Below are 17670 nucleotides of genomic sequence, written 5' to 3'. Positions count from 1 at the left end.
TATCATGTTTTTTAAGTACACATTCCTGTTTAACCCTCACGCCCCTGTATACTGCACATCACCGGTGCTTCCTGTAGCTCCCGCATCCACATTCTCCTGTACTACCTGCTATCATCTCAATATTCTCATGAAAACCAAATCACCGAAGAGACCCAGTCGGTTAGAAATCCCCCCACTAAGGCAGGCCAGCCGGCCGGCTGTTGCTGGAGTCTCCGGGGATGGTGACGATATTACCGCACCCTACAAATCCTCCCTCCTACATCTATTCCCGCTGAACTCTTTCAGCCTAGTGCTGCTTTCCCCAGTCTCCCAAAATCAGGATGACTGGCTTTTTTCCGGATTCAGTGTTTTTATTGTCATCTTTTGATAAACTACCCAGAAAAAAAAGTGTTTACAATTACAGTATCGACTGACTGATTAGAAAACCATTTTGCAAAGCTGTGAACAACATAATTACATTAGTCCAATTTACATATTGAAATGACTTCTCCAGACAACACTAAAGACTGAATGCTTAGCTAATTTGTTGCAGACAGATGCGGTAGGGTCAAATGTATTCATTCACTAACATGTCAACATCCCGGACAACAAAATATTATATAATCCCCCATGATTTCACATCTTTTCAAAGAGTCTCGGCTTGTCAGAAATAACCCAATGAGGCGAGAACTCCCCCTGCAGACGTGTGTCTGTGTTACCTTCGAGTCACGCCACGATGCTCAGGGATAAATAAGCCGTTCCTTGCCGAGCGGAAAAGCGTGAAGTGCCTCTAAAGGTCTCTGGTGTCCTTGTTCCTTCCTTGTCACTTGCACTCGCTATGAGGGGACATGCGCCGGGACTCTCCATTCGTCCCCTGAGCCCTGCAGCTCGGAAAGCAATTAAACGTGACGGGCCTCCCCTCAGCAGCCATTTCTGAACTCCTTGTCCCGAGCGTGATTGCAATACGTTCGCTTTCACTTCTGATTAAAGCCGGACTTCGGCCGTGTTAAAGCCGGCCGACCGCAGATCGCGCCGGTCAGCGATGCCCACCAGCATCTCTGTCCCGTCAGGGAAGTCAGTAACGATTAGCGCGATGTTATGGAGCAGCAGCGGGACATGTGACTTAATTCCCACCTGTCGCCAGTGCAGAGAAGCAGGCCGGGGGTAAAATGGGCCATCAAAAGCATGCACTGTCTGGGTATAGTGTCCCAAAAGTGCAAGAAATAAAATTAGAATACTAAAAAAGGAAGGAAACCAGAAAAAAACAACCCAAAACAGGAAATAGCATTTCAGAGTATGAAGGACAATTTACAATGAACGGTCTGCTATTTCGTTTCTGGCCTTTCCATTTGTCCCTGGAATGATATTTTGCTTTTGAATCTGTCTGTTGTATTCTGTCCCTAAGCACCACCTTCGGCGGGCCATTAAGGAGCCAATCATACTCACCCGAGGCCCCCGTCACCTCGCTAACATGACATCACTGTCACAGTGTGAGACGGGATGGAAATGGGCACACAAACCCAATCGCCACACATTTGCTCATCTGCTTTAAGGTCCATTAGAAAGTTGTCTTCAATCCCGTAAATTTAGGTAATACTTTTGGCACAAAGAATAATATAAAATGTATTCCAAACACAGAAGAGGGGTCCATTCGTTTCACGTATGTCAGGATATGTTCTCTCGTCATCTTAATCTGTCCACCTTTATCAATCTGCTTTATCCAACCTACATACCCTGCTTTATTGCTATTTACAGTATTTACATTAACAGAAAAACATAAGTATTTCAGGAATGTTATAATACAATATCCAGTTTGTACAGTTGCCTTTGTTATTGTTTTTGCTGATGAATGATTTTTGGTTTTTGTGTTGGATTGTATTTATTGTAAAACATCCATTGCTACGAGAAATACACTTGTTGTTGTTGTTGTTGTTGTTAATTTATGAAGACTGTTACGTGCTTGATTATTACTTAGTGTGGTTTCTAATTCATATCATAGGACCACTTCTGAGACTTCAGCTGACAAGATTCATAGCCACTCCGGGTCAGCATCTGCCTGCTGCCCCAGTTTTTGCATGATGACAACAAGATTAGGTTAAAAACAGCAGTGGACCGGCATCTGTCTCCATATTAGAAGTCCGTACTGCGTCAAACATAACACAGAACTGACCAAACAGACTCTATACGTGGGAACATTCGGAGAGTGTCGGTGCCAAAACACAAACAAGTACGCTCTACATAGAAACCGTAAAAAATACAAACATTACCATTTTCTCTGATAAGGGATGAGCATATGTCACAAAATGATTAGCGCATTAGTCTTTCCATCTGAAGTGGAAATCGGCAGCTTCGAGTCCAAGATGCGCTGCGCTTTTATGTACAATCTAAATTATTTATGAAAATATCAGCGGATTCATCTGACGTGGCGTTGTAAACCGTCGAAAGATTAAAGGCGCCGTTTGTATATCTCCATCTTTATGTGCCCGAGCACTTCAAAGACTGTAAGCATGCAAGAAAACAATTAGAGCCTGATGTTTAAAAAGCCACCATCAAACACCATTAAAGAGCAGCAAAGGGACCTTCTCGAAGCTGGAGAAATGCCGCCTGTCAAACGGGGTCCTCACGGCCCACCCTGAGCTGCTGTTCGGATACTGCTAATCTCTTAATTAATAAGGCTTGTTCGAGATACTATTTAAATGCAAATCACATTACGGGAAACGTTAGTGAAGGACTTTCTGTAAGAGGGTTAAAAACATGTATTACTCGGATCACTAACTGAATATTCTCTGCTGCATAATCAATTTAGTAAAGATGCTGATTTACCCATAATGCCTTTGGGTAGCGCAACTGGGATACCTATGGTCAATAACAATTGGTGAATCTAAATACCAAGAACACAAAAACCGTACCTGTGGTTTTGGCAAGACCGGTTTTAGCTAATTTGCATTCCAAGAACAAACTTGAGGCGCAATCAATCATGGGATTGGTCCTGTTCAGTGAGGATGCAACTGATGTATCCTTAATATCAGGAGTGGTGCAAGAACGACAGCAGGGAGCTTTACTGCCCTCTGTACTTGTGTTCTTAGCATCGGAACTGGTCTTCGGCAATGCAAGATGATGTAAAATGGGTACACGAGACCACAAGTACTGTCAAGTACGCATATTGAGATTCACCCAATGACATGGATTCATTTACCCAAAGTCTTGCTTGGGTTGGTGTTCATCTGACATGAGCAGAAGATTCCGCAGTGTAAAGCCAGCCCGTGAATGTGTCATCTGCACCAGGACATCTCCTCTCACAGATTATTGACTCCTCTGCGTCACAGCAGGAATGGTTAGAGTAACATGGAGCATAGTGAAACTGAACCCTGACTTAAAGCCCCTGGAGATACCAGCAAGTTCTCCCTCTTCAACTTTGACTGCAGTGGTAATGATATCCAACCCTATCGATGCACATATAAGGACACAGAGCAGGGCGATATGCTTAGTGTTTACTAGGGAGCCAAATGCAGGCCCGTCCAGCTTCAGGTCGACGCAGAAGAGGAGGAGGCAGGCTATGCTTTTGTGTTGCCGATGCCATATGACCAATTCAGCACCGAGCAGCCAGTAGTTCCCTACCTTCATTATATACTCATAGGAGCAATTTTCTATATTATTTTTCATAACAATGACAGACACTACAGAGCTGTCAAATCCTCATGTGAGCTTCCACAGGAGCTAATGTCAGTTTGCCCAAGAACAGCATTACAGCCATTTCATGCTTAGTTATGCTCTCGATTTACACTCCCATGAAAGAGTTCTGCTTTCCGGGCTTCAACTTCCCCTTTGACCTCCAACCATTAATCAATCAAATCAGACCAGATGTGAATATGTTATGTCAAGAGGGAACTAACCTCAAAGACTCATGTTCTCTATATACACAAACGGCACATTCCCTCGCCAAGATGGGTTCAGTGATGTAAAACGGCTATGCTTCAGGGACCCAGATCTTGACATTTGAGGAGATGATGCTGTTTCTAAGCGGAATGTGCTCGGAGAAGTACGGCGCTGAGCTTTAAGCAGCAGCCCGGGTTTTCGGCGGCTTTCCAGCGGCAAACCCCTGGATCTGCAAACCGGTGCCCATTAGAAGCAAACGCACGCAGCCGGACCACTGCATTTGCAAAGCATGCGTGTTTACTTTAAGGTGTGCCTAAAACTGAATGAAAAATATTTCTGAAATAGACCTGCACAGCGAAATCAAGCCTAAATGTCGAGGCCATTCGGTTTCATTTAAACTCGTTAATCAAGAGTGTCCGATGTGACCACATCGCTGGTAAATATAGTGCGCCATGCATTACTAAAGCCCATATTTAAAAGGGAAGCCGTGGCGTCTCTGAACACTGCATTTCTTCATTTGCATCCGATTTAGTTTTTTTCCTTCAAGTTACCTGATATACAACATGTGCATAACATAAACAGAACATCACAGAGAAGTATGACCAATCCTGGCATCCATACAATTAAACCGGAATAGAAACAACTGGGGAAAAAACACTACATGACAAGCATTGAATTGCAATACTTTCCACTCAGTCTAAATGGTTTCTGTCCACCGAAAGCTCTAATTATGCAGCGATCCGACAGCTGAAAAGCTTTTTTTTTTAGACTAATTGATATCACACGAATGGCGTTAGCCGTCCTGTCATTTACCCCGCAATGTCCAGAAAACGCAGCTTAAACGAAGCGGCTCGCGAGCTCAAGAACCAACTAGCTAACACACACATAACACCTCACTAATATATGCATTTATTGTTATTATCGCTAATGCAAAGTGCGTGTGGGTGCTTGTGTGTGTATAAATATAATGATACAAAGAAGCCTTTGAAGTGCGCCCAGGCGCCGGCTCTCCGCTCCCCGATGACCGGGGGTTTGTGTTAAGAAATGCGGTTGCGGGTCACGTATCCGAGCGGCTCACGGTGATTTTACTCATTTGCTGTGATATAAAAGTCATGCATAACATGCATAAGTATACCGCTGTCCCTTTGGTCCTGGAAGACCAAAAATCCCCACAGTAGAATGTCTAAAATAAACGAATAAAAGATGCAGGCTAAACAAGATGATTTATACAAAATAAATAACATACTTAAAGAAACCGAAAGGAATCAGGTAATCGATGGAAGATGAGCGGATTTAACCGGGTGAAAGCAGGTAAAGTGTAAATGACTACAGTCATTATTCCCGAGCCCAAGTTGACAGGCAGCCGGCGTCCGCTCCAGCGGTTACCTCGTCCGGCTGAGGCTGCTGGGTCCCTCTCTGAACCGCTTTCTCGCTTGCCGCCGTCATGCTGAAGCCTGGGGGATGATTGCCACTTTCCGGGGATAGTCCGTCCTAAACCGTACGCTGATGCATCCGGGTGCCGCTCGGTACGGGATCTATCGGGATCGTCAAGGTGCTGGTGATGGACGTGCCGCGATCCGCTCCGTAAGCATCCGCAGAGGAACCTGAAGGTTGTGCTGGGTCACATCCCACGAAGACCGAGACGGGACAAGTCCTCAGATGACGCCCGAAACGTGCCGGTGTCTCCCGTGATGTGCGAGGCGGAGGAGAGGCAGGATTCCGAGCGGCGAGCTGCTCAGCGATGCGCACATCTGGGGCAGCGTCAAATGGTCAGATCCTGCTTTCCTGCCTGTAAGCTGGAGACCCTGAGTCCCAAAGACACGGGGGGAGGAGCGGCGGGGCTCTGGGGATCACACACAGGATGTAACGGGTTCTTATCATCCTTCATATTAAGTACTATAAGGCTGCCGTTATATATTCCTTTAAATTATATTAAGTCCTTTTAATCTGTACATTTCAACTGACCCATTAAAAAAGCATTGTAAAAGTGTTCGTGGAAAGACGCACTAACTGTAAAAATTATATAATACTTATTTCTGATGAGCAGAAATTATCTTTGACTCCACCAGCCAGTCCTTGTACCTCCTGCTCTTATTTTCATGTGAGATGCACCTTGAGAATGGCATAACAGTTAGTCTCAATGGTCAAATGTACTATGGATATCAAATTCTTGACAAAAGCCACAAATGAAATACAGATTGCCTGTTTTTCATTCCTCTCCAGCTATCACTGGCAGTCAACAGCAGGGTAATATGAGTTGGACAAATGGGACACAGACCATCCAGGCTCCTGTCCCTGAGAAGCCCAGTTTGAGGTCTGGACATCATTAGCTGAAACGGAAAGGCGAGCTCAGGCCCAGCCGGCAGGAAAGGAAGTCCAGTTACTATGAATTCTGGGATTGTTGTTATCAGCAACATCCCTGAGATGATCTCCCAGTAGCAGCCAAAGCCAGACCCAGCTCAGATATATTGTGCACTGTATCTCGATTCCAGTGGTCCATAAGGAGGCTGAAGGGTGATTTTAGAGAAGAATTTGTAAAGGGCTCGTGTAAGATCTTTCAATGGAATGTTGAAGTAAAATAGCCACCAAGAAACCACACTAAAACTCTGTAAGGTACAGCAGATACTTAAAAATTACCAGAATTTTTTAAGGAAAACATCACAAAAGAGGACGGTGAAAAGTACAGCATGGTCCTAGGATCCTTACAAAAATCTGGTTTGATAGGATCCTGTATTACAAATTCAGGTGTAACTAGGACAGTAGCAGCAAGAAGGTCTTTGTACAGTCACATTCAAGGAATAAGAAATATATACACAAATATACAGTGCTTCATCTCTCACTGTGAGTGTGTGTGTGTGTGTGTATGTCATTCATACAGTGGTAATTCAAAACTGCAAGGTTTTTATTTTCTAGATGCTATTTAAATATCAATACAAATTTTAAAAGCTGTCTTTTAAAACCATGAGACCTGAACAGTCGCTTGCTGGGTAACGTGAACAAGCACAAACATATTTTCACATGCAGGCTAAGATTGAATTGAACCGAGATACCTGCAGACTAGGTCATAACTCTGGCAAGGGGTGTACGCTGCAGGAATGGAAGCATGATCAGGACGGTGTGCGTGAATAGCATGTTCATGCATGCTTAATAAATCATAGAGAAATCTCCAACAAAGATTCGACACTTTCTGGGCCGGAAATTCCAGACAAAACTCTGCCAAATTCCCCTCATTTCCCCTCATGTTTTGCCTTCGATGATATGGCTGAACTTCTTATTAGCAAAATATGACGAGTGTGTTAGCTGGGGACTCGCCGTAAATATCTATGATTTAGATATATGTCCCGTGGAAGGCGAGCTGATGGGTTAGGACTGGAGGAAGGCATTGTGGGATTGCTGTCCATGATTTAGGTCTTAGGCATGAATAAAATGGTTTGTACGTGTTTTGCTGAGAATGCAGGATGGTTCGGTTCTCTGATGCCCTCTAGGTTTAGCCGCAGGGGGCTGGGTCACAGATACGGCAAGTGGGCCGGTGGCAGGGCTGCACGATATCAGATCTCGATATAATCACCATTGTACAGCGCATGGGTAATAATCAGACGGGTCAGGGTTAGGGTGAAACGTTTTTCTGGACACCAGCTTTTCAGTACTGTATGGCCGTTTACTTACGCCCAGAATTTGGTAATCAGATTAGTAGTTTACCTAAAATATTAGTAATCTGTATAAATTCGGCGTATCCTTATGTTTAATAAATGTGTCGGACTTTAAACTGCAAAAAGTACCGCCACACCACCGACGTCCTTTTCCCTTATTTATCCATAAGGTCTCCTCTTTTAAAAGAAGTCGTGGCTGCTGAGCTGCTCCTTTCTTCACCTCCACTTGTGCATATCGCTTCCATGGCTTACCAAAATAGTAGCATCCACTAACTGAATTTAATAAACATAAGGATGTGCCGAATTTATACAGATTAATAACTCGTGGGTGTCACAATTGCACAATTACTGAATTGCTTACCAGATTTTCGGAGGTCAACCAGGGCAGGGTGCACTGAGGGGGGTTAAGGTCACGTGATAGTCATGGGATGGGGTAACTAAGGGGGTAACCAAGGGAACTAAGTATAAGTGATGTGCCTCGAGGTAGCAACCAACTGTAATTAACATACCTCTCAAAGTATTAACCAATCATAGTTAATGAGGGGGCGGCATGGTGGTGCAGTGGTTAGCACTGTTGCCTGACACCTCTGGGACCCGGGTTCGAGTCTCCACCTAGGTTACGCGTGTGTGGAGTTTTTATGTTCTCCTCATGTCGTCGTGGGGTTTCCTCCGGGTACTCTGGTTTCCCCCCACAGTCCAAAGACATGCTGAGGCTAATTGGAGTTGCCAAATTGCCCGTAGGTGTGCATGTGTGAGTGAATGGTGTGTGAGTGTGCCCTGCGATGGGCTGGCCCACTGTTCCCTGCCTCGTGCCCATTGCTTCTCGGATAGGCTCCAGACCCCCCGCGACCCAGTAGGATTAGCGGTTTGAAAAATGGATGGATGGATAGTTAATGAGCTTTTTGAAGAAGCATCAAAATATCAATATGCTTTATAGGGGAACTTGAATTGGGTTTATACAGTATACTGCTGTTTCTTTGCTTACGCCACCATGACATACCACTTTGTCGCTTTTTGCTTCTTTTCTGGCAACCTAAAGTTGAAGTGTTTGAAAATAATTCAAGAAGTATTTCTATAAGGGACAAGGGTCAGTCAATTAGTAATGTCGATCCTAAATAGTTTGTCTTGCACAGTCCATGTCGTGCTGGAGCTGGAGTCCTGCTAGGGAGCCCTGAGAATGGTGGCAGATAGGTACCTGGACAGGGAACCTGCACCTGCACAGGGGGAAGGTGCAGAATCCACACACACAGAACCAGGGCTGCATTGGTTACCTGGCACACTGGGCATTTTCCTGGTAGCCCAGTGCAGGGTGGCATCATTCTTCGTGGGTGGACATCAAACTCCAGGGGCCTGTACTATGAAGCGGGGCTACTGGCTTATCATGGTAACTTGTCGGATTTAATGTAGTCTGCGCAAAATGTAAGTGAACGAGTATGAAGTCCATTTAAGCCGTGGTGCCTTAAATCCAACAAGTTACCCCGATAAGCCAGTAACCCCGCTTTGTAGTAAAGGCCACTGGGCTGACATTTAATCCCAGTCCAGACTTGCACAGGACCTTAGTAGGATTTGAACCCGCAACACCTCAGAGGGACATACAGTAAATACCCTGGCAATACCCTTGAAAACGTAGAAGTATAGATTAAATTGGATGGTGGTGGTGGTGGGGGGGGGGGGGGGGGGAGCCCAGAATTTCTGTCTACACCCCTGACAACACTACCCACTGAGCCACCCTTAAATATATAATTACTAGAGATAATCAATGATTCTCTTTCTGTTTTTAATTAATTTTCACTTACTCAGTGATTACCTGTTTAGAGCCACTAATTAGCTAAAGAACAATCCATAAAGACAAAATAAATAAGTGAATATATTTGCTCTTGTTAAATTTGCATGTGACCAAATTAAGGCAGTGCATTTTATTAGTGCCGACACGTGTTACAGGCCTGCCGGCGAGTACAGTCGCACCAAATGTCCTGAAGTGACACTTTTTTTCCCACCAGTGTGAATTGTGCAGCACATTCATTAATATCTCAATCAAGCCTAATTACTGTGCCGTGGTGACCCGGGGCAGGCGGTGTGCATGCGGCACTGCGTGCTGCCCCTAATGGCCTGTTTCTTGGGGAATTAGAGACCCCTATTGTTCACGGGTAGCCAGCCCAACCTCCCGTTTCCTGGAACCTGAGCCAGCAGGCTGGCGTAATGCAGTTCGGACGCAGGGAAGGTTTGATTGGATCGTGCTGCAGATTGAGCTTCTCCCTCACTGGTCTCAAATTACTTCCTAATGTCGCATTTGTTCTCAGCAAACGCTATCTTAATGAAGTGTCTCTAATCCTCCCATACCAGGGCATTATGGGTAGGATGTGAAACCAACAGCATAGAAGCTTTGCAGACAGGGTTAGAAACCAGTAACCGCTAGAATGGAAATTGTCACAGTCATTTAAAAGCAATTATAACAATTTCAGTAAGCTATAATTCAAATAATCTCTTTTAATGCCTATTGGATGGATTTATTTAAGTCATTTTTGGATAAAAGGATTTGCCAAATGAATAACTGCAAATATAAACGTAACAATTTCCCACTGTATCATGTTAAAAGAAGTAAAAAAAGTTTTCAAGCTGTAAAGATTTCATTTATGTATGTATCTAAACTGCTTTGAAATCAGCATAATCTTCATTAATATAATCTGACTTCTTGTTTAACAAAATAACCAATTTTGTCAGTCTGGAGTATCATCAGTAACTTAAAATTCGCATGGAGTCACTGTGATATCCTGTCGGGTTCAAATTTGGCAGGAAATGCACACTATCAATACTAAATCAGTCTTTTTTCATGATTACACCCTTACACCCTTTCATTAAAGACGATGCCAAGTTTCAAAGCTGTCCAATGGTAAATAACTGATGATGGAGAAACACTTTTTAGTCAAAATCAATACACGTCAAATCCAGAGAAAATCCCCCACAGTAATTTCTCACAGTGGTTCCAACCTGCTCCTACAGGGGATCCTCAGACAATCCACATTTATGCTCCCTCTCAGCTCCTGGTGCAAAAAGGTGTTACTGCCTGGGGGTCCACAATGAGTTGAGAAACACTGATTTCTCCCCCGTCCCCCGGTCTGCTGCATCCCAATTGGTTCACTGCTGTAGTATTTGCTTGATATGGGAGGACAGCTGTCTGAACTACATTAAGCACACAGAGAGGTTCAAGGTCCAGCCATGTTGTAGTGGGGTCGGCCACCTAAGGCCCAATTGGACACCTGCATGGCAAAGGACACGACTCCATGGTCACTCCGTCATGCGGTGACGAGGAGGACAGGTGACACTCGCTTAACCTCAGACCCTTTGGGGCTTTAGTAACTCCCCCGAAATGAGGGTTAGCGTAAATTATAATCCAACTGACACAACAACATCTGTGCCGATTGGCTGATGGGGACAGAATGCTGGACATACACACTTCAGGAAGACAGTTGCCAGTTGAGTTCAGCCTCTCAGGGGCTGTCATTACAAGACGGCTTCCTTCCCACTACAGGCAGCTCACTGGAGCGTGTCTCGCGGATTACCCTCGACGACGCCTGATGAATTGTGATTCCTCGTGAATCGGAAAAGATCACGATTACATGAGGTTGTACTATAAAACCTCCACCATCTCCCTTCAAAAGAAAGCAAGAGATGGGACAAAGCTTCGTGTTTCTGGAGAGCAGGCCGGCTTAGCCCATCCCTGCGCCGAATGCTTATTGCTCTACAGGAATTAAGCTGTATTTTAGCTATCATGAGCTTCACCGGTGATTTGCTGTGAGCATTCCTCTCCTCCTGTGGAAGCAGCCCAGCCTCCCATTACCCTGTTAAACCTCCTATCCTTTCTGGGCTATTTTATGGCAGACTTTTAAGAAGCCATAATTTCACCCCAAGATGCACTGATGTACACTTAAAATGTACACAGCATGCAGGTATTTCCCTTGGATGCCATAAACTGTTGAGCCAGAACTTATTATTAGTCTTATACTATAGAAAACCAATTTTGCTTTTTGTCTTTTATAGACCCCATTATAAGAAATCCATCCTAACAAGAAGCTAAACATGAATATTTGCAACTTCTTCTATAATGAGGCTGATTTCCCTACAAGTTATGAACAGGTAAGTACACACACGTTTTAGTTCATACATGCAGATACCCACATTGAGTAATGTGATTTATCTAAAAAGATTATCCATCCATCCATCCATCCATTTTGCTGTCAACACACTGGATAAGACCACTAGCAGTAACATCACAGGTCATTCATACACACCTAGATAAGGATGCAGGTGGGGGCTGCTGTTCAGAGTTGGCAGATTAACTGAGCTACAAGTAATGCTGTGGAAGGATCATCACAGTGACACTGGTAACGTTCCAGGTAAAAGCCTCAGGTTTCCATCATGGTGATGTGTGTGGACAGGCGATGTGTGTGGATAGGTGATGTGTGTGGACAGGCGAAGCGTGTGGACGGGCGATGTGTGTGGATAGGTGATGTGTGTGGATAGGTGATGTGTGTGGATAGGTGATATGTGTGGACCGGCGGGGCGAGTGGACAGGCGATGTGTGTGGATATGTGATGCGTGTGGACAGGCGATGCGTGTGGACAGGTCATGAGTGTGGACAGGCGATGTGTGGGGACAGGTGATGCGTGTGGACAGGTCATGAGTGTGGACAGGTGATGCGTGCGGACAGGTCATGAGTGTGGACAGGTGATGCGTGTGGACAGGTCATGAGTGTGGACAGGTGATGCGTGCGGACAGGTCATGAGTGTGGACAGGTGATACGTGTGGACAGGCGATGCGTGTGGACAAGTGATGTGTGTGGACAGGCGATGCGTGCGGACAGGTCATAAGTGTGGACAGGTGATGTGTGTGGACAGGTGATGTGTGTGGACAAGTGATGTGTGTGGACAGGCGATGCATGCGGACAGGTCATGAGTGTGGACAGGTGATGTGTGTGGACAGGTGATGTGTGTGGACAGGTGATGTGTGTGGACAGGCGATACATGTGAGCAGGTGATTTGTGTGTGTTTTCAACAAATTCTATTATTATTGTTGTTTTTATTAACAAGAACAACAACAACAATAATAACAACATGGGATCATGAAGTTCCTACATATGTTGATATATCAAGAGTATATAAGCAATAGCACACTGGTTTATAATAATAATTTATTATTAGGTCTGCCGTTACTTCTCATTGGTGAAAAAAGGCTACATGTGATTAGCTGGATAATCATTCCTGGCCAATGAGCCGTGTGAGGGACCTGTCGATGTGACCCAAAAAGCCAATAGTACAGCAATATTCAAATCTGCAGGGAAAGTCAAGGTACAGTACATTTAAGAAAGCATGCAGAATCCATTACAGTGAATTATAAAGGATGTAGCATGAGTAGTTATTCAATTTATTTGTGTTGTCCTACTTCCAATCCCATTTAAACGTAGCACTATTGTAATTATCCTCAGTGAGCCAGACTCCATCAGGTGAGAGCAGGTTTGGGTATAAAATTTAATTACTTTCATAAAATAAATAAAATGTAAAAGTTTATATCTAAAACAAAAATGGTGTTGCATAAATGGTCTTTCGTCACAAAGTAAAATTAGCACTCGTATTAATTTAATATTGAGTTAAATAATACGATTTTTTAATCTATGAAAAAGCAGCACAAAGGTTTGTCTGCATACATAGCGGGACGATTAGCATTTGGGGTCATTTCTGTGAATGAGGTATTGATTAGTCAAAGATGGTCTGCTTGTTAAAAAATACATGGGTGTATTGAATGGTTGGTGCGAATACTGAGCTGTTTCACTGAATTTGGATAACAGGTTTTGACTGACAAATTACTCCAGCACCATGGAAATTAAACCCCACAACACATTAAAGCACAGGATGCTCAAAGCATATTCTGTGAATAACCATCTTTATTGCCAGACTCATAGATTCAGCCCAAAAATACCACCTGGGGGCAGCGAAGGAGTTAAAGGGTCCTGCTGAAAGTCCCTCTTACACTCAAAGGCCAACTCACTATTTCAAGTCTCCACGGTCAGCTCGCACTGCATCTATCAGAGCACCAATCAGGATCCGGGCAGCATGTGACATCACGTAATTCTGTCCAATCACAGCACACCAGGAGTCAACAATGAATGGGGTATGTGGTAACGGCCCAAGCAGAGACATGGCGGTGGGTAGGCTGGGAGGGAGGGGCATTGGGCAGCCCCCGGCATGGACGTAGCGGAGGAGCCCGAGTGAGTGCACAGGGGGCGACGGATGGTATGTCCCTTTTCAGAAAGAAAGCCGTGGTAAATCTTTTAATAAAAAGCCTAGAGAAAAATCATGTGTCTTTTTAAAAAAAAAATCCACGAGAGTGCATAATTAAGAAGCGGTTCACGTTACGCGTTAAACAACCAAACTAATTTAACATTTGACCAAGTCCAATGAATAATAAAAAAAAACAAAACAGCCACAGCTCACTGATACCGGGGTGTGTAATTAAGAAATTACTTGACAGCTCACAAAGCTTTTATTTCAAAGCAACAACCAGTAATTTTATATTAGCAGCAGACATCCTAGACCAAAATGAGATGTATTTCCCTGTCAAAAAGTAAACCTGCAGAATGATTTAAATGCGTTCAGTCGGTACCCTGCATGTTAAAATGTGAGTGATATCAGGCCGTGAAAAGCTTTTACTGTATTTGACATGGGACAAAGCATGCTTACATTTACGTTTATGGCATTTGGCAGTGCGCTAATGCAATCTGTTTAATTCACCAGCTAGGCTACTTCCTAAAAATGTGGTTTGGCTATTTATCACAGTAATACATGAATTCCCCAGTGCCTGGAGCATAAATTTGGCAGAAGAGAAATCACTGGAAACAGGAGCCATGAGAGAGGACTGGGTGGAGTCCTGCCTACTGACACCCCACCCTGTCAAACTTTGAGGGTGGTCATCCTGGAAAGGGCAGACCTGTAGGCAGACAAGCATCACAGGAGACCTTCAGAGCTTACGGATATTATATCTGATCCAGTAACACTATTTGATGGGGCACAAATAATATAGTACTGAGCTCTTACTTATGTATTAGTTAACGACAAACTAAGACTTAGGTACACACTGCTCACATGTTCATTCATTAAGCTAAATCGTGATGCATAATTTATCTGTTAATTCTGTAAACCTTTGTGAACTACTGAAGGACATACGGAAGGAACAAATAATGAATAACAAGTGAAACGCTGATCTCATGTTTGTTCATCATTAATGAATCGTGGCACATCTTTTATTTGAAGTATCAGCAATATTGGTACATGATTTGTCCATGATTTATACTTCAATAGCAACTGAGTATGTACTAAGAATTTGTGTCCCCTCAAGTAAAGTTTTACCTGCTATCCTTCTTCAGGAGTTCAAAAAACAGCGTGTATACAAATAGTAAATATATTACACATGTGTGTCCAGATTAATCAGCCGAAGGCATAAAACCTGATGTGCACATTAACTCAAATCGATAAAGGAAATGCTTTCAATAATAACAAATAATAATCATGACCATATGTTGAATGTACATGCCATAGCATATTGATTATTGTCTGTTGTTCTTTCTCATTGATGAAACAGACGAACATCACAAGAGACATCCAGAGCCTCCCTCCTCCAGCACTGCCCGCAGCTCACTCAGCCTTCAGCTCCTGACCTCCCACAGGAGGTGGACAGACCGCGCCAAAAGGCCTCCCCAGGCTGTGACCGATCCAGGGTAACCAGCCTCCCAAACTGCGGCTACAGAGATTCTGTCTGAAAACTACTCTGCGGCCCTGTGTCACATGGACTCTCAGGCTCGAACCCCGTCTTACACTTCTTCCTGGTCTATTTCCCCAGAAGTAACAGAGTACCCTCCCTCTGCTCTACCCAAGTCCAAGTCACAAGGCATTCCAACCCTAAGGATCCTACAGAAGGCCTTTGTGTGTGTCCCTCATCAGAAGGGGGCGCCCTATCACAAACGCTTTCGTTTTCCCTGCGGATCTCCTTAGAGCCATGGGAACGACACCCTCTGTCCCATAGCCGATGCTGGACTGTTGGCTGACAGACCCCCTACTGTAGCAAATTAACAACCCACCTAAAATCCATCACTAAAGCTTTTTCCAAGAGGCTCACCGTAGCTTGACGACAGGATCCTGGCCCTGAAAGTTACTCCCACCTGTATCTCCCATGAGAGCAAGATGGAATTTGTGAAAAACTGCCCAATTTCCCCACAGGGGTGAACAAGTGCCGCTGTCTTATTCTTTCGCTTTAGGCCTTTACTTGACCAGGAGATTGTTTCATCGCTGGAGTCCAGCCCACCTACAGCGAACTCTAGCTCTACTTTTTACCACTTCAGCAGGCCGCCGGCCTACATGTGGGCCTGACTGCATTTCCGACATGGCACTGGGCAGAAGTTTAGTACATGGGGTTGCTCTTAGGCTGTGGGCAAGTATCTCCAAATCGATGATGCAACCGAAGGTGTCCCCCACCTGGACTCCAGCCCAGCAGGATTTCAGAACTTGTTACCCAAGATCCAAATGCATCTTTCCCCTGCAAAGGGGAGCCCCAGGTCTGGCTCTGTGCATCAGGGTCCTCTCCCGCTGTCCCAGACAGATCGATTCCTCATCCCAGGAGATGATTGTGTCGGCAGAGAACCGGAGCAAGTCAGAGAGATGTGAATCCCAAATAGTAAGATGACACGGCAGTGATCAGTTTCATCTCGTCTTTTCCTCTATCTTTTTGTCTCTCTACCTTCATTATATCCCCCATCTTTAGGGAGGCCTTGTCCCATGACTCAGTTTGGCAGTATAGGAATCTTTTACGCTTATGAAACAGCATTAATGGCACTGTGTAATGTGACAAGAATATAGGGCAGTTGACTGGCTGATTTCCCTAAAATGATAAATAAATGATAAATCCTTTATTTGCCATTTGCACATGCACGAGTACTTTGGAATTATTCTCTCCACCTGTCCCATCTTGCTGTCCATAGCTTGGGGTCACAGTGCAGGGTCAGCCAATGCACGGCAGCCTTGGAGCTGGGGGTTAAAAGCTCTGCTCAGGGGCCCATGGAGATGGTCTGCCAAGGGCAGGGCTCGAACCAGCAATCTTCTGAACATGCTGAACATGGGCACACAGCCAGTCACTGCCCCATTTACCATACTCATAACACCACTGGATAAGTCTAAAATTAATTTATTGGAGTTCTTCCTGCTAGACTCGGTTTTGCAGCTATCTAGTGCTGAGCATAGCTATAAACCACACCGATAAAGCTAAAAATAGCACCATCTCACAGCGTATAATCATTCACTGATGAGTAACCAAACAGGTGTGCTTCTTCGGACATATGGAAAGGGGCCTTCCATAAAACACCCCCATCAGAAGGGAGCGCCTTAAAATTTAATGCATCTGTCACAGGCCACCCCTCCCATCGTTAAAAACACGACACCATGAAGGTGTCAGACACTCTGCAGGAAACAATCTGGCATCGATTTATGTATTTAAAAAGCCGTTCTAAACACTTAAGTTGCCTTTTAAGACTCTCAGTATAAATGACTTTCAGTGCAGGCCATACTTACAATACTGTTTTACCACACAACATTTTAACACTTTTTTAATCACTTCAATTTTGTGATATAAAAATCTCAAGTAGAGATATAATATTAAATAAAGATAAAGATTTGATATACAGCATAACATAAAGTGTGTGTATGTGTGTGTGCGCGTGTGCATGTGTGTGTGTGTGTGTGCCTGTGTGTGAGTGTGTGTGTGTGTGCGCATGTGCGTGTTATGTCTATATTACGTTGTGGGAACTAAATGTCCCCACAATGTGATAACAACCTGTTACATTACATTATGTAAAAATCTGTGACAGCAATCAAAAAACTAGAAATTCCAAAAGGTATTTTGTTTGGTTACTTATGGTTGGGGCTGGGAAGGGATTGAGGCTTTTACCTATAACATGAAAGCATATGTGTAATAACCTATAACTGTAGCGACATTATCTAATTTTTAGATAAACAATTCTACCAATACGATTAGTATTATTGATGAAAATACAGTTCAACCTCCACGAATGTCACCTATAGCAGATGATCAAGAAAAATAAACTGTACATTAGGTTTGACCCAGT

The 17670-nt window shown here is 44.1% G+C and overlaps 1 protein-coding gene across 2 annotated transcripts in view; it reads right to left on the bottom strand.

The window, feature by feature from the left end:
* LOC125710172 (inactive dipeptidyl peptidase 10-like) overlaps window positions 1–17670 on the bottom strand; it is a 126498-nt gene that overhangs the window by 67327 nt on the left and 41501 nt on the right. The window contains exon 2 of one of the 2 annotated variants that reach the window (XM_048979581.1): window positions 5242–5660. The exons of the other annotated variant lie outside the window; for it this stretch is intronic. Within the exon in view, the coding sequence (XP_048835538.1) occupies window positions 5242–5301 (60 nt within the window). The 5' untranslated portion in view covers window positions 5302–5660. The remainder of the gene's footprint in view (window positions 1–5241; window positions 5661–17670) is intronic. 2 annotated transcript variants of the gene reach the window in all.

Source organism: Brienomyrus brachyistius, chromosome 16 (assembly GCF_023856365.1).
Source record: "Brienomyrus brachyistius isolate T26 chromosome 16, BBRACH_0.4, whole genome shotgun sequence".
Lineage (NCBI taxonomy): Eukaryota > Metazoa > Chordata > Actinopteri > Osteoglossiformes > Mormyridae > Brienomyrus > Brienomyrus brachyistius.
The sequence above is the reverse complement of the archived record's forward strand: the minus strand, read 5'-3'. Positions and strand labels throughout refer to the sequence as shown.